Below are 25,820 nucleotides of genomic sequence, written 5' to 3'. Positions count from 1 at the left end.
AGCACTGATGTTGGGCAATTAGGCCTGGCTTGCAGTCAGTGTTCCAGTTCATTCCAAATGTGTTCCATGGGGTTGAAGTCAGGGCTCTGTGCAGGCCAGTCAGGTTCTTCCACACTGATCTCGACCAACCATTTCTGTATGGACCTCGCTTTTTGCATGAGGGCATTGTCATGCTGAAACAGGAAAGGGCCTTCCCCCAACTGTTGCCACAAAGTTGGAAGCACAGAATCGTTCTAGGATTTAATTGTATGCTGTAGCGTTAAGATTTCCCTTCACTGGAACTAAGGGACCTAACCCGAACCATTAAAAAAACAGCCCTAGACCATTATTCCTCCTCCACCAAACTTGACAGTTGGCACTATGCATTGGGGCAGGTAGTGTTCTCCTGGCATCCACCAAACCCAAATTCGTACATCGTACTGCCAGATGGTGAAGCGTTTTTCATCACTCCAGAGAACGAATTTCCACTGCTCCAGAGTCCAATGCAAGCGAGGTTTACACCACTCCAGCCGACACTTGGCATTGCGCATGGTGATCTTAGGCTTGTGTGCGGCTGCTTGTCCATGGAAACCCATTTCATGAAGCTCCTGATGAACAGTTCTTGTGCTGCCGTTGGAACTCGCTGAGTGTTGTAACCGAGGACAGATGATTTTTACGTGCGACCCACTTCAGCACTCTGCGGTCCCGTTCTGTGAACTTATGTGGCCTACCACTTAGCGGCTGAGCCGTTGTTGCTCCTAGACGTTTTCACTTCACCACAACGGCACTTACAGTTGACTGGAGCAGCTCTAGCAGGGCAGAAATTTGACTAAAGGACTCGTTGGAAAGGTGGCATCATACTGCATGACTGTGCTATGTTGAAAGTCACTGAGCTCTTCAGTAAGGCCTTTGTACTACCAATGTTTGTCTATGGAGGTTGCATGGCTATGTGCTCAAATATATACACCTGTCAGCAATGGGTGTGGCTGAAATAGCCGAATCCACTAATTTGAAGGGGTGTTCACGTACTTTGTGTGTAATATATAGTGTATCTAATCTACAGTTGTGGCCAAAAGTTTTGAGAATGACACAAATATTAATTTTCAGAGTCTGCTGCATCAGTTTGTATGATGGCAATTTGCATATACTCCAGAATGTTATGGAGAGTGATCAGATGAATTGCAATTAATTGCAAAGTCCCTCTTTGCCATGCAAATGAACTGAATCCCCCCAAAACATTTCTACTGCATTTCAGCCCTGCCACAAAAGGACCAGCTGACATCATGTCAGTGATTCTCTCGTTAACACAGGTGTGAGTGTTGACGAGGACAAGGCTGGAGGTCACTCTGTCATGCTGATTGAGTTCGAATAACAGACTGGAAGCTTCAAAAGGAGGGTGGTGCTTGGAATCATTGTTCTTCCTCTGTCAAACGTGGTTACCTGCAAGGAAACACGTGCCGTCATCATTGCTTTGCACAAAAAGGGCTTCACAGGCAAGAATATTGCTGCCAGTAAGATTGCACCTAAATCAACCATTTATCGGATCATCAAGAACTTCAAGGAGCACGGTTCAATTGTTGTGAAGAAGGCTTCAGGGTGCCCAAGAAAGTCCAGCCAGCGCCAGGACCGTCTCCTAAAGTTGATTCAGCTGCGGGATCGGGGCACCACCAGTACAGAGCTTGCTCAGGAATGGCAGCAGGCAGCTGTGAGTGCATCTGCACGCACAGTGAGGCGAAGACTTTTGGAGGATGGCCTGGTGTCAAGAAGGGCAGCAAAGAAGCCACTTCTCTCCAGGGAAAACATAAGGGACAGACTGATATTCTGCAAAAGGTACAGGGATTGGACTGCTGAGGACTGGGGTAAAGTCATTTTCTCTGATGAATCCCCTTTCCGATTGTTTGGGGCATCCGGAAAAAAGCTTGTCCGGAGAAGACAAGGTGAGCGCTACCATCAGTCCTGTGTCATGCCAACAGTAAAGCATTCTGAGACCATTCATGTGTGGGGTTGCTTCTCAGCCAAGGGAGTGGGCTCACTCACAATTTTGCCTAAGAACACAGCATGAATAAAGAATGGTACCAACACATCCTCCGAGAGCAACTTCTCCCAACCATCCAGGAACAGTTGGTGACGAACAATGCACCTTGCCATAAGGCAAAAGTGATAACTAAGTGGCTCGGGGAACAAAACATCGATATTTGGGTCCATGGCCAAGGAAACTACCCAGACCTTAATCCCATTGAGAACTGTTGGTCAATCCTCAAGAGGCGGGTGGACAAACAAAAAACCCACAAATTCTGACAAACTCCAAGCATTGATTATGCAAGAATGGGCTGCCATCAGTACGGATGTGGCCCAGAAGTTCATTGACAGCATGCCAGGGCGGATTGCAGAGGTCTTGAAAAAGAAGGGTCAACACTGCAAATATTGACTCTTTGCATCAACTTCATGTAATTGTCAATAAAAGCCTTTGACACTTATGAAATGCTTGTAATTATATACTTCAGTATTCCATAGTAACATCTGACAAAAATATCTAAAGACACTGAAGCAGCAGACTTTGGAAATTAATATTTGTCATTTTCAAACCTTTTGGCCACGACTGTACTATCAGTCGATTTTTTTAAAATTTTAAGGCCGCCTTCCGCACCTTTCTGATTCAGAGGGGTTGGGTTAAATGCGGAAGACTCGTTTCATTTACTGCATTCAGTTGTACAACTGACTAGGTATCCCCCTTTCCCTCATCTCTCTCTCCTGTAAAGATCAACGACTAAGTGACTGGCATTTCACTGAGATGGGATGCTGCTGCTGATGATATTGATTGCCACATGAACAGATTGCAGAGCCCGAGGTCCTATCGCTAATATCAGTTAGTCTGCAGATTATGGTGGTTGGATTGCATAAGAAGAATTTAAACAACATATTGAGTTCACAGTAATGAATCTCTGCTGACAAGTCATATTCCCTACATAGTGCAAATAGGGGACTTAGGCTGAATCACAAATGGCACCCAAGTAAGCAAGTAGTGTTTGATTTAACTGGGAATGGATCACGTTTGGAGTAGATGATAGATGCTGTTCAAATTGACACCATTTGTAAAGTCTGAATTGTACTGCCACTCATTTCTCTCCAGTTGAGAGAATATAAGGGATATATATATATATGGAAATACCAACATAGTGTCTTAATCGGGGTTTGGGCCACCACAAGCCCGAACAGCTTCAAAGCACCCCTGCATGGATTCTACAAGTGTGTGGAACTCTATTGGAGGAATGCGACTTCATTCTTCCACCATCCTTTGGTGTTTTGTTGATGGTGGTGGAAAATGCTGTCTCAGGCATCGCTCCAGAATCTCCCATAAGTGTTCAACTGCYTTGCGATCTGGTGACTGACACAGCCATGGAATAGGGTTTACATCGTTTTTCATGCTCATCAAACCATTCAGTGACTCGTGCCCTGTGGATGGGGGGGCATTGTCGTCCTATAGGGCCATGGCAGCCAAAAGAATGGCCTGCCCAGTATTTTTATACATGTCCCTAAGCATGGTGGGATATTAATTGCTTAATTAACTCAGGAACCACATCTGTGGGGAAGCACCTGCTTTCAGTATACTTTGTATCCTTCATTTCCTCAAGTGTTTCCATTATTTTGGCAGTTACCTGTATCTTGTATGAGTCACAATGGCCCTGCTTTTTTCCTGCATAGCCAGACCTAGTGTGTGTGTGTGTGTGTGTGTGTAAACGTGTGAAGCAGGCATGTGTGAATTGTGATAAGGGGGTACCCAGTCTGAAAAGACTGTGTTCCCAGAATACTGATCAAATAGCTGCAGTGACGTCACAAGGAGAGAGCAGGAGAAGGAGGGGGGGGGGGGGGTATGTTTGGTGGGTTATAATTGTTATATTGCTATTTTCTTTTGGGTTTTTTTTTGTTTTTTATTGTTCTGCTTTTTCTCCCCCCCCTCCCCCCCCCCCCCCCCCCCGATGATTCCTACTGACTGCAGCGACTGGAGGTCGGATCTCATCTTCTAATGTTATCCTGACGGAGTGCTGCGGAAGGAACCAAAGGGCATTCTAAACCTCTTTTCCCTGCTGTAAGGTCAAATCGTCTGTCGTGATAAGAACAGGACACTGAAGCCAAGGCACAGCCTGAGAAACCTGCAGAGGTGACAACGAGGGAGGGAATGAAGAGGGGATGGGGGAATCATAGAAAAAGGGAAACATGCACGTCTCACTGGTTAAGATGCTGGAGTTGCAGACAAGACATCATCCTTCATTTCTCGCTCACTTCCCGGCTACCTGTGTCTGTGTTCTGATTACAGGAAACCTTGTATGTTTGACTGACTCTGTATACTGTAACCTTGAGGGGCACCGAGGAGAGGAGAAGAGCTTACATGTTTTTGGATGTGTGTAGATGGGACAGGGGTAACCCCTGGTTGACGGTGCAACAGCTGGTCAGGAAGGCTGAGGCTCAGTGGTTGTGACGGGGGCGGGGGCAGGGATAGAGAGAGGACTAGGTGCGATGAGGATGAATATTATCCTCCTGGTCTCAGATCTGGTCAGTACTGCTGGTTCACCTAAACTGGCTCCAGTCTTGAAGCTTTGGTGTTGATGGGATCCAATGGAGATTGTGACACAGAAGGTATTAACTACTGTGACTCCACAAACCTGCATGTTTAATCTGCCCCACCACCACCTTTTTTCTATCTTCATCTTTCCTCTGTTTTTTAAAAATCTGCTGTCTCCCCTCTGCCATTTAACACAGTCGGATACAAACATTAATCACAAAGTGTCTTTGGTCTCTCCAGGAGCCCTGTAACAAGCGGGTGAAGCCTCTTTCTCGGGTTACATCGCTGGCCAACCTCATACCTCCAGTCAAGGCTGCACCTCTGAAGCGGATCGGACAAACACTGCAGGTACAACACTACACCACCATTATAGTCTACTGAAATAACTATTCTGACAAATACGAGCACAGGACAAAACACTACAGATAAAGTGTTAAATATCATTGGTAACACTAACTTTTTTTTTTGCCTGAAGGTATGAGGCATTATGATGCAGTAATAATGCATTGTTAAACTTGTCATGAGTACAGTTCCTTCAGAAAGTATTCATACCCCTTGACTTTCCAGATTTTCTTTTGTTACAACCTGAAATAAAAATGTAAATTTTGATTTTTGGTCCCTGGCCTACACTTGATACCCTATAATGTCAAAGTGTATTTTTTTTTTTTTCAAAATGAATACAAAATGAAAAGCTGAAACGTCTTGAGTCTAAGTATTCAACCCTTTGTTAGGAGAGCGTAAATACGTTCAAGATTAAACGTTTGCTTAAAAAGTCAGTGCATTAGGGAAGTATTCAGACCCCTTGACTTTTTCCACATTTTGAAATGGATTAGATTGTTTTTATTCCTAATCAATTTACACACAATACCCCATAATTACAAAGCAAAAACAGGTTGACATTTTTGCAATAGTTTTTTATATTTAATACAATCACATTTACATAAGTATTCAGACCCTTTACTCAGTACTTTGTTGAAGGACCTTTGATAGCATTTACAGCCTTGAGGCTTGCGTATAACACTACAAGCTTGGCACACCTGTATTTAGGGAGTTTCTCCCATTCTTCCCTGCAGAGCCTCTCAAGTTCTGTCAGGTTGGATGCCTGAGCGTTGCTGCACAGCTATTTTCAGGTCTTTCCAGAGATGTTCGATCGGGTTCAAGTCCGGGCTCTGGCTGGGCCACTCAAGGACATTCAGATACTTGTCCTGAAGCCACTCCTGCGTTGTCCTTGCTGTTTGCCACCTGTTCGAAGGTGAACGTTCACCCCATTCTGAGGTCCTGAGTGCTCTGGAGCAGTTTTTCATCAAGGATCTCTCTGTGCTTTGCTCCGTTCATCTTTCCCTCGATCCTGACTAGTCTCCCAGTCCCTGCCTCTGAAAAACATCCCCACAGCATGATGCTGCCACCACCATGCTTCACCGTAGGGATGGTGCCTGGTTTCCTCCACACGTGACGCTTGGCATTCAGGCCAAATGGTTCAATCTTGGTTTCATCAGACCAGAGAGTCTTGTTTCTCATGGTCCGAGTCCTTTTTAGGTGCCTTTTTGCGAAGTCCAAGCGGGCTGTCATGTGCCTTTACTGAGGAGTGGCTTTCGCCTGCCCACTACCATAAATACCTGATTGGTGGAGTCCTTCTGGAAGGTTCTCCCATCTCCACAGTGGAACTCTGTCAGTGACCATCGGGTTCTTGGTCTCCTCCCTGACCAAGGCCCTTCTCCCCCGATTGCTCAGTTTGGCAAGGCGGCCAGCTCTAGTAAGTCTTGGTGGTTCCAAACTTCTTCCATTTAAGAATGATGAAGACTACGGTGTTCTTGGACCTTCAATACAAGACTAACCTAAATGACAGAGTGAAAAGAAGGAAGCCTGTACTGAATACAAATATTCAAAAACATGCATCCTGTTTGCAATAAGGAACTAAAGTAAAACTGCYCATAATGTGGTAAAGAAATMAACTTTATGTCCTGAAATACAAAGCGTTGTGTTTGGGGTAAACACAACWGAGTACCACTCTTCATATTTTCAAGCATAGTGATGGGTGCATCATGTTATGGCACTAGGGAGTATTTTAGGATAAAAAGAAATGGAATAGAGCTAAGCACAGGCAAAATCCTAGAGGAAAACCTGGTTGTCTGCTTTCCAACAGATACTGGGAGACAAATTCACCTTTTGAGCAACACAATAAGCTAAAARGCAAGGCTAAATATACACTGGAGTTGCTTACCAAGACGACTTTGAATGTTCCTGAGTGGCCTAGTTACAATTTTGACTTAAATCGGCTTGACAATCTATGGCAATACTTAAATGGCTGTCTAGCAATGATCAACTTGACAGAGCTTGAATAKTTTTTTGAAGAATGTGCAAATATTGTACAATCCAGGTGTGCAAAGCGAGAGACTTGAGACTTTTCCAGAAAGACTCTCAGCTGTAATCACTACCAAATGTGATTGTAACATGTATTGATGTGACTACTGCAAATGAGGTATTTCATTTGTACATTTGCAAAACGTTCTAAAAACACTTTGTTCACTTTGTAATTACGGGTATTTGTGGGGTGTGTAGATGGGTGAGAGAGAAAGAAATGAACTTAGGCTGTAACATAACAATGTGGAATAAGTCAAGGGCTATGAATACTTTCTGAAGGCACAGTATGTACCCCCTTAATGTCTTATCTCCTAATGACTAAGACAGCCATTTGAGTCAATGCAATTGAAATTACACCATGTATGTCTACAAAAAACATGAATAGCGTGATTGGCCGACCTAGAAGGCCCAGCCATAGCCAGCTTATCTGTTATGTTCTAAGTCCAAATCAATCACTTTCCAGACCATCATCCACTAAGTAAGTCAGCCCTCATCTGACCTGTGTATGATGTCTTGTTGTGTTCTGGATTATTCTGACCTCACTATTGTTGCAGTGTTTGAATAGAATAGCATTACAGACAGGATAATCTAGACAATAGTACATTAACATACAGATATCAGACATAAGGTAAGTGGCATATGAGAACAAATGTGTTGGTATGGTCTTTTTTATATCCTTCCTAGTTGATGTCCTATGAAGGACAATTTTTTTCTAATCTTTGTCTTTTCATACTCTTCTCTCAATCACTCGCACAGGACCACTCACCTTCCTGTGTGTCTCTCTCTCTCTATTCCGCAGCGTTCCATCAGCTTCCGCAGTGAGAGTCGGACGGAGTCGGTCATGCCTCCCAGACCATGGACGCGGCCGGCCCCGCCTGCCAACACCAAGCGGCGTGACAGCAAGCTGTGGAGCGAGACCTTTGACGTGCGGCTTGGACACCAGATGCTGTCGTCCAAGGAGATCAATCGCCAAGAGGTGAGGAAAGCTTTTCAACTGGGGTAGTACGGGAGGTTACTATGTCAGATATCATATTAACATGGCATAAGTCATGGCAATATGTGTAGAATTGTAGGAAATTTGCTTTAAAACGGCAACATTTTCTCTCCGCCCCATAGCAAAATGTGTAGAATTGCAGGAAATTAACATTTTAAAACAAAAAAAATTATCTCCGCTGTCAAGACGGGAGCCAGTAAAATGCATTGCACGCAAATCTCGCTTAGGGCCCCCAAAATGCCAGGGCTGGCCCTGGCTACTGGTATAATGCATTTAGTTAAAGGTCTAGTGCAGCTGTTTTTATCTTGATATCAAATCAGCCCTGGCATTTTGAGGGCTGGCCCTGGCTACTGGTATAATGCATTTAGTTAAAGGTCTAGTGCAGCTGTTTTTATCTTGATATCAAATCATTTCTGGGTAACAATTAAGTATCTTTGTTTTCAAGTAGCCCTTCACACTCATACGGGTTGAAAATGGCAGATTTAGTGACTGTACAGTAACATGCTATACATGACGTCAGAGGTCTGGCTCTGCACTTCAAAGCGCTGCATGGGTTTTGACTGGCAAACGTACTGAATTTGAGCACCGCATGCAACAAGAAGTTGACCCCATCCCTCCCAGTAATTGGGCAACTTTTGCAAAAAAAAATGTCAGAGGGAAATGCTGGAAATMTAAGAATTTTATTTTGAAAGATGAGACATTGAGGATTATAATAAATACCGATTTGATGTCATACAAGCTAGCCAAAAACATGTGCGCTTCACGTCTCCAAATCATCAGCGTCACCATTTATGATCACTATGTTTGATGTACAGTTACAAGATTACAAGGCGTCATACCCTGGGTTGTTCTGAACAGAATGAGCCTATTATTATTTTTTAATTGTGACAAATTTGCCTTGGCAACTGAAGGCACTGATGACTGCTTTCTATGCTCACCAAAGTTACCATCTGTTTCTCTGAATTGCCTTGTGAAAGCCTAACACTGTAAGATCATATTTTATCATTTCGCTTTTGGCAATCTGTTCATGTTGGCAATAGAACAAGCTTTCAAATCATGCCCAACTGACCCAGATTGTGATTTATATTGGTCTGTTTTTGGATTGCGTAAACAACAGTAAGTGTGTACAAGTGTGCTRGCTCTAGTTTCTGAACGGCACAGATAGGAGAGCTCAAAAAAGTACCTTATAGTTGAAGACTATTCTGGGAGTCATAAAAGTGCATTGAAATTGCTTTGGAACTGTGTACATTTTGGAGAGGTGTGTGTGTGTGTGGCCACTTGGGAGACACCAGTTAGTCCTCTCACTCAAACCCCTGTCATTTTTTTGTCTTATGTTGCACCTACCCCACATGTTCAGATTTCGTTATCAACAAATACGGCATAGTACAGTACATCTAAAATGCACATATAAAATCAACAGCGTAATGTTTTGGATTCAGTCTTGTCAGGTGAAATGTTGTCCTCACATTTTAGTCTAATTTTCCCATTATCTCCAAACTGTTCCTTTTCAATTGCTACCATGGTTAAGCATATGCTTTTCATAATTTTTTCTGTAAGAAACATTTCAATGTAGCCCTATCTATATAGGCCAATTCCCACGAGTGTAAKGTGTTAGTGGTCAAAAAGAAACAAAAATAGGTTCTTAGCAAAGAGCAATTTCTTGAGCAAGGATTTTGCTAGGACTGTCGGAGTGATATGAGAAGGGAAAACTCAAAACTAGTTGTTATTGGCTGAAAGTTTGGAACAAATTTACTGCCTAGTGATGTCACCAGGCAGGCCAAAACTAGTTTCAGCCTATCAAGCTAGCGGGGTTCCTTGAGGGCTTGAAAGCAGCCCGTGACATGGTTAGCCATTGTGGCTGGGACCGTGGATTGTCCCGGGTTTGTGGCTGTCTAAATCCCTGCTGTTTGTTGTGTTCAATCTTCCCTGTGACCTGCCCTGTCTGTAACTGCGAGGGGTAACCTACGTTGCCTGCTACCATGACAAAGACCAAAGCCAGTGGGAGTACTGTTGAGGACAGTGGGGTCTCTCTATCACAGCTGAAGGATCTTTTAAACTAATAAAAATTGTTCTACCAGCAGAATCGACAGTGTTTTTGACGATTCAAATAAGATGACCTGACTAGAGAGATCCAGGACTTGAAAAACAGGACAAAGTGAGGGAAATTATCTCTGAGAAATTGAAGATTGACCACCAAAAGATTGAGGTGGAATGCGCCCACAGGACTGGAAAAACCACCACCGGCCCAGGTGACGGGCCCAGGTGACAGGCCCAGGCCGATAGTGGTCAGGTTTCTGAGGTTCAAGGACAAGGTAGCTGTTCTGGAAAGAGCCAAGAACTTCAAGTACCTTCCTGGAGCTGTGGGCCAGAAGAGGAAAGAACTGATCCCAGCCATGAAAGCTGCCAGAGCGCGTGGGGACATCCCACTCCTAGGGAGAGTAGCAACAGTACTGAACTTTATCAATTTATAGAGAATTTGTCTTACGATGGACTGYTGAACGTCAAGGCTTTTAGAGATACTTTTGTAACCCTTTCCAGCTTTATGCAAGTCAACTATTCTTAGGTCTTCTGAGATCTCTTTTGTTCGAGGCATGTTTCACATCAGGCAATGCTTCATGTGAATAGCAAACTCGGATTGTGATTTTTCTTTATATTGCAGGGCAGCTCTAACTAACATCTCCAATCTCGTCTCATTGATTGGACTCCAGGTTAGCTGAGTCCTGACTCCAATTAGCTTTTGGAGAGGTCATCAGCCGATGGGTTCACATACTTTCCCCAACCTACACTGGGAATGTTTAAATGATGTACTCAATATAGACAAGAAAAATACAATAATTGGTGTGTTATTTGTTTAAGCCCACTGTTTGTCTATTGTTGTGACTTAGAGGAAGATCAAAATGTACAAATGTATGTAGAAATACAGGTAATTCCAAAGGGTTCACATACTTTTTCTTGCATCTGTATATTAGCCATTTCTGAGACTCACTTCGATAATTCACTTGATGATACAGCAGTAGCAATACAAGGAGATAGGAATGCTTATGGGGGAGGTGTTGCTGTGTATATATTCAGAGCCATATCCCTGTAATGCTTAGAGAAGTGTTGTTGAAGTGGTGGTTGCAGGCTCACTTGGCACATCTAAAMCCTTTTACTTTGGGGTGTTGCTATAGGCCACGAAGTGCTAACAGTCAGTATCTAAATAATGTGTGAAATGCTTGATYGTGTATGTGATGTAAACCAAGAGGTCTACTTTCTTGGGGACCTGAATATTGACTGGTTTTCATCAAGATGTCCGCTCAAGAGGAAGCTTCTCACTGTAACCAGTGCCTGTAATCTGGTTCAGGTTATTAGTCAACCTACCAGAGTGTTAATAAAAACTACAGGAACAAGATCATCCACATGTATCGATCACATTTTTACTAATACTGTAGAACTTTGCTCTAAAGCTGTACCCATTGGATGCAGTGATCACAATATAGTGGCTATATCCAGGAAAGCCAAAGTTCTAAAGCTGGGCCTAAAATAGTATATAAGATCTTACAAAAGATTTTGCTGTGCCTCTTATGTGGATGATGTTAAAAAATATTTGTTGGTATGATGTGATTAATGAGGAGCATCCAGACGCTGCACTTGATTAATTTATGTAATTGCTTCATCCAATTATTGATAAACATGCACCTGTTAAGAAACAGACTGTTAGAACTGTTAAGGCTCCATGGATTGATGAGGAATTGAAAAAATGTATGGCTGAAAGAGATGGGGCAAAAGAAGTGGCTAATAAGTCTAGCTGTACATCTGACTGGCTGATTTACTGCAAATTGAGAAAATGTGATTTAACAAACTATTATGAAGCTAAGATCAATGATATAAAGAAATGCAGGGGGGAAATGTCATTTACTCAAGTTATGGGCAGAAAGACATTAAACTCCATCTTATCGAATCAGATGGCTTATTCATCACAAAACCATTTGATGTTGTAAATTATTTTAATGATTACTTCATTGGCAAAGTGGGCAAACTTAGGCAGGAAATGTCAACAGTGAGCCATCGTATTCATGCATAAAAAAACAATTGATGAAAGAAAAGCATTGCAAGTTTGAATTTGTAAAGTTATAGTAGTGTGGGAGAGGTGGAAAAAGTATTGTTTACGATCGATAATGACAAACCTCCTGGCATTGACAAATTGAAATCAAATAAAAATGTTATTGGTCACATGGTTAGCAGATAATGTGAGTATAGCGAAATTCTTGTGCTTCTAGTTCCGACAGTGCAGTAATATCTAACAAGTAATCTAACAATTCCACAACTACCTAATACACACAAATCTAAGTAAAGGGATGGAATAAGAATATGTACATATAAATATATGGATGAGCGATGGCCAAGCGGCATAGGCAAGGTGCAATAGATGGTATAAGGTACAGTATATACACTACCGTTCAAAAGTTTGGGGTCACTTGGAAATGTCCTTGTTTTTGACAGAAAAGCAAAAAAAAAATGTCCATTAAAATAACATCAAATTGATCAGAAATACAGTGTAGACATTGTTAATGTTGTAAATGACTTGTAGCTGYAAACGGCAGATTTTTATGGAATATCTACATAGGTGTACAGAGGCCCATTATCAGCAACCATCAATCCTGTGTTCCAATTGGCACGTTGTGTTAGCTAATCCAAGTTTATCATTTAAAAAGCTAATTGATCATTAGAAAACCCTTTAGGAATTATGTTAGCACAGCTGAAAATTGTTGTACCGATTTTAAAGAAGCAATAAAACCGGCCTTCTTTAGACTAGTTGAGTATCTGGAGCATCAGCATTTGTTGGTTCGATTACATGCTCAAAATGGCCAGGAAAAAACTACTTTCTTCTGAAACTCATCAGTCTATTCTTGTTCRGAGACGTYAAGGCTATTCCATGCGAGAAATTGCCAAGAAACTTTAGATCTCGTACAACGCTGTGTACTACTCCCTTCACAGAACGCAAACTGGCTCTAACCAGAATAGAAAGAGAGGGAGGCTCCGGTGCACAACTGAGCAAGAGGACAAGTACATTAGTGTCTAGTTTGAGAAACAGACGCCACACAAGTCATTAAATAGTACCCACAAAACACCAGTCTCAACGTCAACAGTGAAGAGGCGACTCCGAATCCTTCTAGGCAGAGTTGCAAAGAAAAAGTTATATCTGACTGGCTAATAAAAATAAAAAATTAAGATGGGCAAAAGAGCACAGACACTGGACAGAGGAACTCTGCCTAGAAGGCCAGCATCCAGCATCCTCGCCTCTTCAKTGTTTTACGGGTACTATTTAATGACGCTGCCAGTTGAGGACTTGTGAGGTGTCCGTTTCTCAAACTAGACACTAATGTACTTGTCAATGGTTGTAAAGATGGGAAGYGGTCTGTCCATAATAAAGAGATGCTCTGCTTTAACACCACATTCCAAAAAGCAAGTCCTGCAGGCTCTACTTTTGTCTTATCTTGATTATTGTCCGGTCGAGTGCTGCAAGGAAAGACCTGGTTAAGTTGCAGCTGGTCCAGAACAGAGAGGCACGTCTTGCTCTTCATTGTAATCACAGGGCTGATAAATACTATTCATGCCAGTCTCTCTTGGCTAAGAGATGAGGAGAGACTGACTGCATCACTTCTTTTTATAAGAAACAATGTGTTGAAAATCCCAAATTGTTTGCATAGTCAACTTACACAGAGCTGACACACACACTTATCCCACCAGACATGCCACCAGGGGTCTTTTCACAGTCCCCAAATCCGGCACAAATTCAAGAAGGCGTACAGTATTTATATAGTGCCATTATTTCATGGAACTCCGTTCCATCTCAAATTGCTCAAATAAACAGCAAACCTGGTTTCAAAAACGGATAAAGCAACACCTCACGGCACAACGCCTCTCCCCTATTTGACCTAGATATTTTTTTCTATTGGTATTGATACGTAGGCTACGTGTGCCTTTAAAATTATTATTTTTAAATTAATGTAGTTCTGTCCTTGAGCTGTTATGWATTATGTCATGTTTTGTGTGGACCCCAGGAAGAGTAGCTGCTGCTTTTGCAACAGCTAATGGGGATCCTAATAAAATACCAAAATCATCCTCMGAGGTAAAGGCAAGCAATTTTTAAACGGTCTGTTTGAGATACAAGTTTGAGTTTTTTTTTGTGTGTGTCTTTTCTCTTCAATTTATGCTTTGGCCACATACGAGTATAGGATGAGTCAACCAAGATTATTTGGGTACGAGTTAATACTAACTTTTAAAAGTGATGTTTTCACTGGACAGTTACTGTTAAGAGGAGCAGCAGGAGTGGGTGAAGGGGCTCCATTGATTGTCCATCTGGTTCACCACTCTACCAGGGCAGAGCATAGTCAGAGGGGAGAGTCTAGACTAGAGGATCAAATGCCATATAACTCCAGTTTTCACAGTTCAAATTAGTTAGGCCTGTCTGAAACAACATGCCCATCACCCTCCACTCAAACTGGGACTCCACCTCTCAGGCCACACAGAGTAGACTTCAAAGGACAGTGCAAATGGAATAGGGTGTTTTAGAAAATAATCCATCTGTGCACTGGGAAGTATTGAGGGGTCAGGGGTCAGTGGGGTCCTGTGTTTTCTTCTGTGGCTTCAGATTCGTCTGTCACTGTTGTGAAACACGCATTTTTCATAACTCCTTTTTCTAGAAAAAGATTGCATGTTTGAATCTTTTGTAGGTGATGCATGAATTGTTGTTTCTCACTGAGCTGTTTGTCCACGTGGAGACCCTTGTTTCACCGTTTTCTCTTTTGTCTATCTTCTGTCTTTGTGTGTTTTGCAGGCGATCTTTGAGCTTTCTCGAGGGGAGAAGGATCTCGTTGAGGATCTGAAGCTGGCCAAGAAGGTACAATCTGCTTTTCCAATAAAGATAATTTCCCTTTTCGTTGAGTGTGTCACAGCTGAGTTATTCTACCCTGCTGATCAGCCAGGCTCCAGTTTCCCCTGCGCTCCGACAATCACACACTTGAGACCCCCTGTGGAGTGTGTGTGTTTTTGACCATTACAGTAGATGTACAACAATATGCCAACAGATGTTTAGTCTATTTATAAGTCTAATACATTTTATATCTGATGGAGATTTTWWTTTTTTTTAAACCTTTTATTTAGCTAGGCAAGTCAGTTAAGAACAAATTCTTATTTTCAATGACTGCCTAGGAACAGTGGGTTAACTGCCTTGTTCAGGGGCAGAATGACATATTTTTACCTTGTCAGCTCGGGGATTCGATCTTGCAACCTTTCGGTTACTAGTCCAATGCTCTAACCACTAGGCTGCCTGCCGCCCCATTTGACGTCCGTTGCCTTTTTTTAGTGCTGTTTTGTCAAGGGGATAAAGTTTTTTCCACTGATATTGGATGTGTTTTATATTACGTCTGAGCTATGATCAAGTAGCGTATCAAACACTTGTTTATTCGTAGCTTATGACATGGATGTCTACATTTGGAAAAACACCAAGGGTTTTTCATCTTCAGGGCTCACACTTGATTCAGGTTTTAGTGCTTCTAAAACTTGTTGTAATGTAACAAGTGAGAAAAATAGTGTCGGGTTGCATTGCTGCGGTTCCAACTTAACATTCTACTTTCTCTGTAGGCGTACCATGACCCAATGCTGAAACTGTCCATCATGACAGAACATGAGCTCAACCAGATCTTCGGAACCCTGGAATCTCTCATTCCGCTGCATGAAGGTGAGAATGAATGCTTACAAAGGACAGAACCACAAGATAGGGGAATTGCAAAGAAAACACAGTTGCTCACACAAACACAGAAGTCAACACACACAGTCATATATAGGTAGATAGATAGATAGATAGATAGATAGATAGATATATATACACACACTAACACCCAAATGAACCGTTAGAGGTTGAGACCGCTCCTTCTACTCACTATTCAGATCTGCTGAGTCGACTGCGAGAGGCCAGGAAACCAGACGGCTCCACAGAACATGTGGGACACATCCTAGTGGACTGGGTAAGACCATCCGTTATGATCATATGTAGGGGATGAGGGTTTTCCTGACCATGTGACCTAAACAGGAAAAACTGATGGATCAACTTGATTATATAACACTTTTCAATACTGATTATACTTTGCAATCAGTTGTATGTTCATACTACACATGCCCGAGGTGGGAATATCTAACAGTAAACAAGTTAGACATACTGACACATTTTCTAAAACGATGTTGGAGGTGGGTTATGGTAGATAAATAAACATTAAATTGTCTGGCAAAAGCTCTGGTGGACATTCCTGCAGTCAGCATGCCAATTGCACGCTCCCTCAACTTGAGGAATCTGTGGCATAGTGTTGTGTGACTAAACTGCACATTTTAGAGTGGCCTTTTATTGTCCCCAACACAAGGTGCACCTGTGTAATGAACATGCTGTTTTAATCAGCTTGTTGATATGCCACACCTGTCTGGTGGATGGATTATCTTAGAAAAGGATAAATGCCCATTAACAGGGATGTAAACAAATGTGTGCAATAAGTTTTGTGCTTATAGAAAATGTATGGGATCTTTTATTTCAGCTGATGACAAATGGGAACAATACTTTACATGTTGTATTTATATTTTTGTTCAGTATACATATGAAATGGGTAAAACAGTATGTAAACATTATTAAAAAGGTACCAGTGTTCCATGTCTATTCCTTGCCAATGACAAGCATACCCATAACATTATGCAGCCATCACCATGCTTGAAAATATGAAAAGTGGTACTCAWTATAACGAGCATTTTTACTGCTGAACTTATTTAGGCTTGCCATAACAAAGGCGTTGAATACTTATTGACTCAAGACGTTACAGCTTTTCATTTGTAAAGAATTCTGAAAAATATAATTCCACGTTATAGGGTATTGTGTGAAGGCCAGTGGCAAAAACGGTCCCGTGTGGCTCAGTTGGTAGAGCATGGCGCTTGCAACGCCAGGGTTGTGGGTTCATTCCCCACGGGGGGACCAGGATGAATATGTATGAACTTTCCAATTTGTAAGTCGCTCTGGATAAGAGCGTCTGCTAAATGACTTAAATGTAATGTAAATGTAAAAAAAAATCTAAATTTAATCAATTTTAAATACAGACTAACAGAACAATGTGGAAATAGTTAAGGGGTGGTGTTTTGGTGGAAAATCAAAAACAGTCAACTGAACTGGCCTGTGGGGAGAGAGGGAGCTAGATTTGTCCTTGTATCACTTGCAAACTAAGTAGTTTTGTGTCACTTCACTTCAACAGCATCAATCTACTCAAGACTTTTCTGAGGATGGATTCAGCCATCGAGAACCCTCAAAACAGCTAGTTCATGAGGCAGCCTGAGATGTTTGTTTTTCGTAGCATAACTAGCTTATGAGAACGTAGTCATCCTGTGTCTTATTGACCTTTTGGTCCTGTATACTTCTTCAACTGCCAACAATCCCTCTGTATGTGTGTGTGAGATCAGAGCTGTGAGATCTGGGGTTCACACACCCCCAGTAGCCGTTGTTGCAACACCCAGAGAAATCTCCTACTGGTGTGGAGTTTGGTTACCCTGTGGGGAGATTAAAACAAGGCTCTTAGGCAACATGTCATGATAACTTCCTCAGAATGTGTGCAGTGACACTTTAGCTGGACACCTTAGCAAAGAGCTGGAATCAGGTTAGTTCTGCAGTGCTGTGAAGTGTGTTAGTGTGTCCAAGGCTTAGTGTAGGGATGCTGAGCGGCTCCTCTCCATCCATCCCTCCCTCCCTCCCTTCATCCTTACTTCCTGTTTACACTAGGTAGTTATGGGGAACAATGTATGCCTGACAAGGATGCGGAGAGCCTCCTCTGCTTCTCAGGGGTTTACTTGCCCTTCTCCTCTGAACTCTGCTCCACCACGGAGAGATGTCAATGTGGTTGCGTAATAGAGTAAAGATTTCCCCAATTCCACTTCATCTCCAAAGCATCTATTGGTCACTTTTTAAACAATGAAAAGTGAAACAAAGCAAGTTCTCTGTCCTATTTTTCCTCATGCTAGAACTTCAGATCAATCCACCATGAAAATGACCTTCAAAGATTAAATGATCATCCTAAGCCTTCTTCTTTTTTTCTCCACGAAGAACGAGGTGATTGTTAGTGGTGTTCCTATGAGAAAGGGTTGTGAGGCTAGTGCTGCCTCCGGGTTAGTCATGCGGATGTACGAATGTGAACATGCACCCATCGACATCACCTCCCAATACACTGCACAGAATGAAGCCATAGAAATATAAGTACTATTTTAGATTTCTTCTTGCATCTGACTGTATTAGAGGTCCTTCCCTTCTCCAAAGCAGTTTAAAAAGGAGGTGGAGAGATTATTCGAGGAATCAAGGAAAGATTCATTGAGAGAGAGGCTCACAGTAAAAAAGAAATCCTGGTCAAACTCTTGGCTCTATAATAGATGATACCAAGAAAGGTTATCTGATTATTTACTTGAAAGAGCATGATCGATGTCAGGGCCTATGTTATGGTTCTCATCAGGCCTCTCCCCCTAGCTTTGTATGAGTGTGTTCAGTATTAGTTGAGTGATGGTTTTGACTGTACATTCCTGCCTGCCTCCAGAGTTGGGCTCTGGACATACTTCACCTACTGTAGGTAGTACTAAATACGCTGTACAGTGGCGGCGGGATGACCTGCTCCCCCTCCCTAATGTCCTTGTTCTCAGAACTGGCTGATTGGGAATGCAAAAATAAAACAATTTATAGTATGTGAAATGTACAACGTTCTTTATGCTTGAAATGCTATTTTGGCTTTTCATCTATTTGAATTCTCTGCACACTATTGATGAAGAGAAATTAGTTTTCAGACACACGTGTTTGACAACAGCTGATAATTAGATTATGATCACTTTATTGGTCAATTGCACACAATGTCAAACCCCCTTCCTGAAAGACAGACGTACATATACAGGTTTTTTGAAGAGGTGTGGGGGGCTGCCACACTGGGCGCCTGTTGTTATGGAGGGGGGGGTAGTGCCTTGCTCAATGGCACAACGGCAGGCAATGGCATGTAGGATTTGATGCAGCAACCCTCCGGTTGCCAGCTCACTTATCGCCGTCAGAACCTGGGATTCGAACTGGCACCTCCGGCTGCTGGCTCGCCTCTAACCGCTAGGCTACCTGCCGCCCTTTCAGATAAGGGGAGCTAACAATAATTGCTAACAAAATTAACGAATGGGGAAACGGCGCAATTCCGCATTTAGATTACAAATTTTTCAGTGAGGGTGAGCATAGTATGTTGATATTTGTTGCTTACGGAATACATTTTTACTCAACAGTATGTTCGAAATAGTATGAGTAGTACACAGAATGTAGTTGTAGTAGGCAAGAGATTTCATCGCCACAACCACTCAGTTAGCCCCTCCCTCCCTCTCTCTGTACTTCAGTTCATCTTCTGTGCTCTGGCTGCACCAGCCCAGTTACAGTACATTCCTAAAGCTTTCAATGTGATGTAGTCCAGGTACATGGAAGAGCAGTTAGACGACAACTCCAGCACACTGGTACTCCATTCTTGTATTCTTCTCAATCTATAAAGACTTGGCGTCGTTGGTCATATGGAAATGCTACACAGCGCTAGACCAGGAACGTATGGAGGCCTAACATCTCTGAAACATTTGCACAATAAATAAGAGGTGCTTTGCAAGTGTGCACTTATCTGAAGCAGAAACGCCATTACTGACCTCTTCTTCGATCTACGTCCCTCTCTCTCTCCTCTCCAGCTTCCCTGTCTAGACTCCTACAACTCATACTGCAGTAATCAGGTGGCAGCCAAGGCTCTGCTGGACCATAAGAAGCAGGACCACCGGGTGCACGACTTCCTGCAGCGCTGCCTGGAGTCGCCCTTCAGCAGGAAGCTGGACCTGTGGAACTTCCTGGATATACCCAGGAGCCGGCTGGTCAAATACCCCCTGCTGCTCAGGGAGATCCTCAAACACACGCCTAACGACCATCCGGACCGACAGTACCTGGATGAGGCAGTGAGTAGAGGGGGAGACCCACATATTCGCAAACACTGACACCCCCACACAAACATAAATTCTCACTCACACCCCTCCCCCATCTATCCCTCTCTCCAGATCAACATGATCCAGAGCATCGTGGCAGAGATCAACACTCAGACGGGCGAGTCAGAGTGTCGTTTCTACAAGGAGCGTCTCCTCTACCTAGAGGGCAGCCAGAGAGACCTGCTCATTGACAGCTCCCGCATCCTCAGCTGTCACGGGGAACTGAAGAACAACAGGGGTGCTGTGAGTAGGGCTCTGTCAATCATAATCACACAATACTTGTGTGGGATAGGGTCGGGAGGGACACAAAAGGATAGAATGGACATTTGCAAGGCTGGACATTTGCCTGACTAACAACATGGACGCTGTGAGTGTCTCTGTCCATTTACTTTTCAGTGTCACTCACAGAAAGCAGTGACAGTACTATAACACTGCACTGTAACATCCACTGACAGTAAATGAAAATGCTTACTGACACGCCACTGCTAGCTATGTCCTCTGACATAATTAAGGTCAATGGTGATGGTGTCTTCCTCTAATGGATTTACCTTATTGCCATTTAGATATATGAATAGCCTCTAAATCCACACAGACCCGTGATGGTACGAGCAAACCCTTTGACCATGACCCCTAAAGCACCGCTCTCACCACCATATCAATCTGTCTACTGGAGGTCAGGAGTCAGCTCTGAGAGAGTAGGTTCACCTCTAGGCTCTCACTGGGTCATCTCTCCTACTGAGATAACAACCGAGTAGAGGGGAGGCGTCCTGACCTGGGTTCAAATACTATTTGAAATCCATTTGAAATGCAGGGCAGTCCATAAGTGCAGATGATGGACATTAAGGATCTGGGAAGATTCTGTATGGAGGAATGGTCTAAGATCCCTCCCAATGTGTTCTCCAAGCTCAGAGGGTGGCGGGTAGCCTAGCGGCTAGAGCGTTGCGTCAGCATCCGAAATGTTCCTGGTTCTAATACCCAAGCTGTCAAGGTGAAAAATCTGTTGATGTGCTCTTGAGCAAGGCACTTAACCCTAATTTGCTCCAGGGGCACCTTACAACTATGGCTGACTCTGTAAAACAACACATTTCACTGCACCTATCCTGTATATGTGACAAAATAATAAGTAAATCATTTTAGAAAAAGGCTGTTTTAGTCTTTTTTTGCTTATCTTTATCAAGGGCGCCAATCATTTTGGACCTGACTATCTCTGAGACTTGTGTATGAAATACAGCACGGCAACTGGAGTGTATTTAAAGTCAAAATACCTTCCACACTGGCGTTAACTGTTTTCTAGTCTGAGGAGTATAGATCAGTTAATATATAAAAACTAGCTTGATCTGCTGCTGAAATGCATGCATCTGTCCCTGTTTGGTTACGCAAGATCTTAGTTCTGGGTTAACTGAGATTTGTGCTGCCTTTAAAAAAAAAAAAGAGAGAGATTCCTACCTCAATGAGAAACCTTGATGAATATATGGTTTAAATTAGGCAAAAACACTATACCCTAACTCTCCCCTCGTTCTCCAGAAGCTGCATGTGTTCCTGTTCCAGGACGTGCTGGTCATCACTAGAGCCATCACCCACAATGAGCAGCTGTACTACCAGCTGTACCGCCAGCCCATCCCCGTCAGAGAGCTGCAGTGGGAGGACCTGCAGGACGGGGTGATACGCCTGGGAGGCTCCATCAGAGGAGCCTTCAGCAACAACGAGAGGAGTGAGTGTTTACTCCATAGAATTACATATAGAACATTTGAATGTGAATTGTAGGATCTCTTTGGTTTATCACTAGCGGATAAGGACTGTTGCCGCTGATGACTGGCGCTTGGCACCCCTGGTCTATTAATGCTGTGGTCATTAACTTGCAATCTGCTTGTATCGAATTTCCCCTGTCTAACCTCATCTCTCCTCCCCTCAGCCAAGAACTTCTTCAGAGTGTCGTTTCATAGCAGTAGCCAACTCCACTCCCACTCCTTCCAAGCCAGCGATGCCTTCAACAAACAGCAGTGGCTCAACTGCATTCGACAGGCCAAAGGAGCTGCTGAGTCGGCCGTGGGGGTGGGGATTCCTGTCGGGGTGGAAACCAGTAGCAGTGACCCAGAGCCCCCTCCAAGCCTACTCAGCCCCCACGGTCCTCTAAGCCCTACAACACCTCCCCTCTCAGGACCACTGGCCCCCCAGCCAAAAAGCATGGACCATTGTGACAGTGACTCGTCTGTAGACTCTCCAGGCTGTAGCATGGACATGGACACAAGCGAGGCTTTGGTCTCCCCCACAGGCTGCCCTGATGGACCAAACAGACTCTAGTAGTAGCGGGCCATCAGAAGTGTGACCTTTGGGGTGTCATGGCCTCTCTGGGTTAGAGAGGCTAGAGGCTAAACCTTGGCAGTATTGGTAGCAACATGGCAATGCTCCCTATATACGGGAGGGAAGAAAAACACTGTGGACATTGGAGCACTTTTTTATTCTACCCACTTTTTCATTTGTTTTCTTTGTTGCTGAACTTGGAAAAAAACTCCTCTCTCTTGAGCATCTTTCTATGAGACTGTGGTGTAGTCTGTAGCAGTGACAACCATGTATCTTAGCTGTGACTGTCAGGTCTACTATGGATGTCTACCTGGAGAGGAGGGAAGGCAGACATGACTGGGACCTCAGGACTGTATTGCTGTTGTTTCTCCTGGTCTGACTCTGGGCCTCTAGAGACACTGCCATCACACCTTATCCCACTGCAGTACTACTGTGGCCTCCCAGAGCTAAGAGAATACACTGATGATATTCTCTTTGTGTTGAACTAAAATATAAACACAACATTTAATGTTCCAGACGCACAAAAAGTTTATTTCTCTCAAATTTTGTGTAGATATGTGTTCACATCCCTGTTAGTGAGCATTTCTTCTTTTGACTGCAGGAATATCCACCAGAGCTGTTGCCAGATAATTAAATGTCAATTTCTCTACCATAAGCCACCTTCAATGTTGTTTTAGAGAATTTGGCAGTACGTCCAACCGGCCTCACAACCGCAGACCATGTGCAACTACGCCAGCCCAGGACCTCCATATCAGGCTTCTTCACCTGCGGGACAAGCCAGCAGGCTAGCTGATGAAACTGAGTAATATTTTTGTCTGTAATAAACACCATTTGTGGGGGGAAAACTTGTTCTGATTGGCTGGGCCTGGCTCCAGTGGGTAGGCCTATGCCCAATCATGTGAAATCCATAAATTAGGGCCTAATAAATATTTCAATTGACGGATTTCCTTATGTACTGTAACTCAGTAAAATTGTTAATTCTTGCATGTTGCGTTTATATTTTGTGTGTGTGTTGATGTAAGAATCTAGAGAACATAGTGTTTGCAATACCCAGTCAAAATGACCAGCAGAATGTTTTCAAAGACAATCAATATGATATTATTGTAGTACTTGACATGAGGTTGCAGGGTGGTTCGTTAAGGACAGGTTACCGCAACGCTGTAAAAGAGGTTAAAAGGTGTTCACGACAGAATCTTCCCACCTCTTGGCCAGAATTGAAAGCTATGGTGTTCCATAAGTCAGGATCTGGCCATTCTAAAACAGATGCTAAAGTAGAGAGAAACCCCCCCCCCCCATATGGCCTCTTGGTTATGTAACCTAGTATAAACACATGTCACTCAGAGGGGAGAGCTGTTGGTGGGGTTTGATTCATTTCATAATCGATTGTGTTTATTTAAATCTCCTCTATAAAGTAAATTAGTCTGAGTAAGCACAACATTAAATTATTACATGAATTTCCAAATTATGTAGAAAGACCTGAACAGATTCCATAGTTGGACAGTTCGACCACGTCTATCTCTACTAGATTCTGCAAGAAGTGGGAAACTTAACATTTTACAGCAAGTAAAGAACCCATCCTGGAGGAAGCAGGATTTTCCATGGTGTTAAGAGTCAATGTCTTAAAGATACGTTTTGGATTAAAGCCAGTTTTGAATTAATTACTGTTGGTGTGTTTAATGGTCACGTTTATCACTCACTGGTTGCTCCTGTAAAAAGCGAAGCGGAGACCTTTATTGTTTAAAAGAAGTAGTCACTTGTTTATGTATTTATACTCTGACCAGTCCTCTGTCACTGGGTGCACCGTGTTGAACTGACTAACTGCTAAATTGTTGCCAAAACTGCATGTGTGTCAGGTAATTATAATCTTGTGAAAGTTTACTTGTGGGGCCTCATGTTCTCTCTCATTTGTATAGAAGTTCACGCATTTTAAAGGAATCGGTTTGACCAAGTAAACACTAAAATAAATATCCCAAAACAGTTTTTAAATATTTTTTTATAAAGAAAATGTATTGAAATCTATGATTTAGGATGTTTATTTTTCCTCTATGAATTAGTTCTATATGCTTTTATTTGGTTCATGTTGGAGACTGGAGGTGAGAAGGTTGCACAGGGAGGTATTGGAATGGGAGGGGCCTAACGAACAAGACCGGAAAAAAGGGTTTCAGAACGAGCTACTGCATGTTGTTGTAGGCTCTGTACTGTAAGCCTGCATGTTGTTGTAGGCTCTGTACTGTAAGCCTGCATGTTGTTGTAGGCTCTGTACTTGTAAGCGCTGATGTGTTGTAGGCTCTGTACTGTAAGCCTGCATGTTGTTGTAGCTCTGTACTGTAAGCCTGCATGTTGTTGTAGGCTCTGTACTGTAAGCCTGCATGTTGTTTGTAGGCTCTGTACTGTAAGCCTGCATGTTGTTGTAGGCTCTGTACTGTAAGCCTGCATGTTGTTGTAGGCTCGTTACTGTAAGCCTGCATGTTGTTGTAGGCTCTGTACTGTAAGCCTGCATGTTGTTGTAGGCTCTGTACTGTAAGCCTGCATGTTGTTGTAGGCTCTGTACTGTAAGCCTGCATGTTGTTGTAGGCTCTGTACTGTAAGCCTGCATGTTGTTGTAGGCTCTGTACTGTAAGCCTGCATGTTGTTGTAGGCTCTGTACTGTAAGCCTGGCATGTTGTTGTAGGCTCTGTACTGTAAGCCAAGCCCTCATAAATGGAATTGAAAGGAAATTACAGTGGTGAGTTTGTGAACCCTTTAGGTCAAATTTATGCAGAAAATCCTCAAAATTCCTAATAATAAATAAAGTGAACTTGATATACAAAAACAATTGTGCTTTTTTTGTTGTTGAGGAAACTGATCCAACATTCAATGTATTTGTCGAAAAAGTATGTGAACCTCGAGATTAATCAGCGATTAATTAAAGTGTATTTGGTCCATAATACAAAAAAAAAAAAAATCCTAAAGGGTTCCCAAACTTTCTCTCACCACTGTAGATACTTGACATTGTAAGATGATGGCTATATGACCTGACTGAGAAAGATGGACATGAAAAGACTGTCATATTTGTCACTGGTATTATGGTCTGTTGTGGTAGAGCTACAGTGCCTTAAAMTATTCACAACCCTTGACTTTTACCACATTTTGTTGTGTTATAGCCTGAATTTAAAATGTATTAAATTTAGATTTTTGGTCGCTGGCCTACATGCAATACCCTATAATATTAAAATGAAATTATGTTTTTCAAAATATTTAAATTAATACATAATGAAAAGCTGAAATGACGAGTCATTAAGTATTCAACCCCTTTGTTAGGGCAAGCCAAAATAAGTTAAGGAATAACAATTTGCTTAACTCACTTAAGTTGCATGGACTCACTCTGTGTGCAATAATAGTTAACATGATTTTTGAATGACTACCTTATCTCTATACCCCTCACAACCACAAAGACCAGGGAGGTTTTCAAATATTTCGCGAAACTGGGCACCTATTGGTAGAAGGGTAAACATTTTAAAAGCATACATTGAATATCCCTTTGAGCATTGTGAAGTTATTAATTGCACTTTGGATGGTGTATCAATAAACCCAGTCACTAGTTGCCGGAGA

At 42.7% G+C, this 25,820-nt stretch overlaps 1 protein-coding gene across 7 annotated transcripts in view; it reads left to right on the top strand.

Annotated features, from left to right (window-relative positions):
* LOC111969706 (rho guanine nucleotide exchange factor 3-like) overlaps window positions 1–24,209 on the top strand; it is a 105,938-nt gene extending 81,729 nt beyond the window's left edge. For 4 of the 7 annotated variants that reach the window (XM_023995894.2, XM_023995897.2, XM_023995896.3 and 1 more), the window contains 9 exons: window positions 4,781–4,888; window positions 7,701–7,877; window positions 14,716–14,778; window positions 15,522–15,618; window positions 15,795–15,904; window positions 19,644–19,901; window positions 20,001–20,171; window positions 21,453–21,639; window positions 21,841–24,209. In XM_023995894.2, coding sequence (XP_023851662.1) covers window positions 4,781–4,888; window positions 7,701–7,877; window positions 14,716–14,778; window positions 15,522–15,618; window positions 15,795–15,904; window positions 19,644–19,901; window positions 20,001–20,171; window positions 21,453–21,639; window positions 21,841–22,229 — 1,560 coding nt within the window. In that variant the 3' untranslated portion in view covers window positions 22,230–24,209. Of the gene's footprint in view, window positions 1–4,780; window positions 4,889–7,657; window positions 7,878–14,715; window positions 14,779–15,521; window positions 15,619–15,794; window positions 15,905–19,643; window positions 19,902–20,000; window positions 20,172–21,452; window positions 21,640–21,840 lie in introns of all 7 variants that reach the window. The other 3 variants (XM_023995895.3, XM_023995898.3, XM_070445511.1) reach the window with 2 other exon arrangements.
* The last annotated feature ends 1,611 nt before the right edge of the window (window positions 24,210–25,820 follow it).

This window comes from Salvelinus sp. IW2-2015, linkage group LG11, assembly GCF_002910315.2.
Source record: "Salvelinus sp. IW2-2015 linkage group LG11, ASM291031v2, whole genome shotgun sequence".
Lineage (NCBI taxonomy): Eukaryota > Metazoa > Chordata > Actinopteri > Salmoniformes > Salmonidae > Salvelinus > Salvelinus sp. IW2-2015.
Note: the sequence above shows the minus strand (reverse complement) of the source record. Positions and strands in the feature narration are given on the sequence as shown.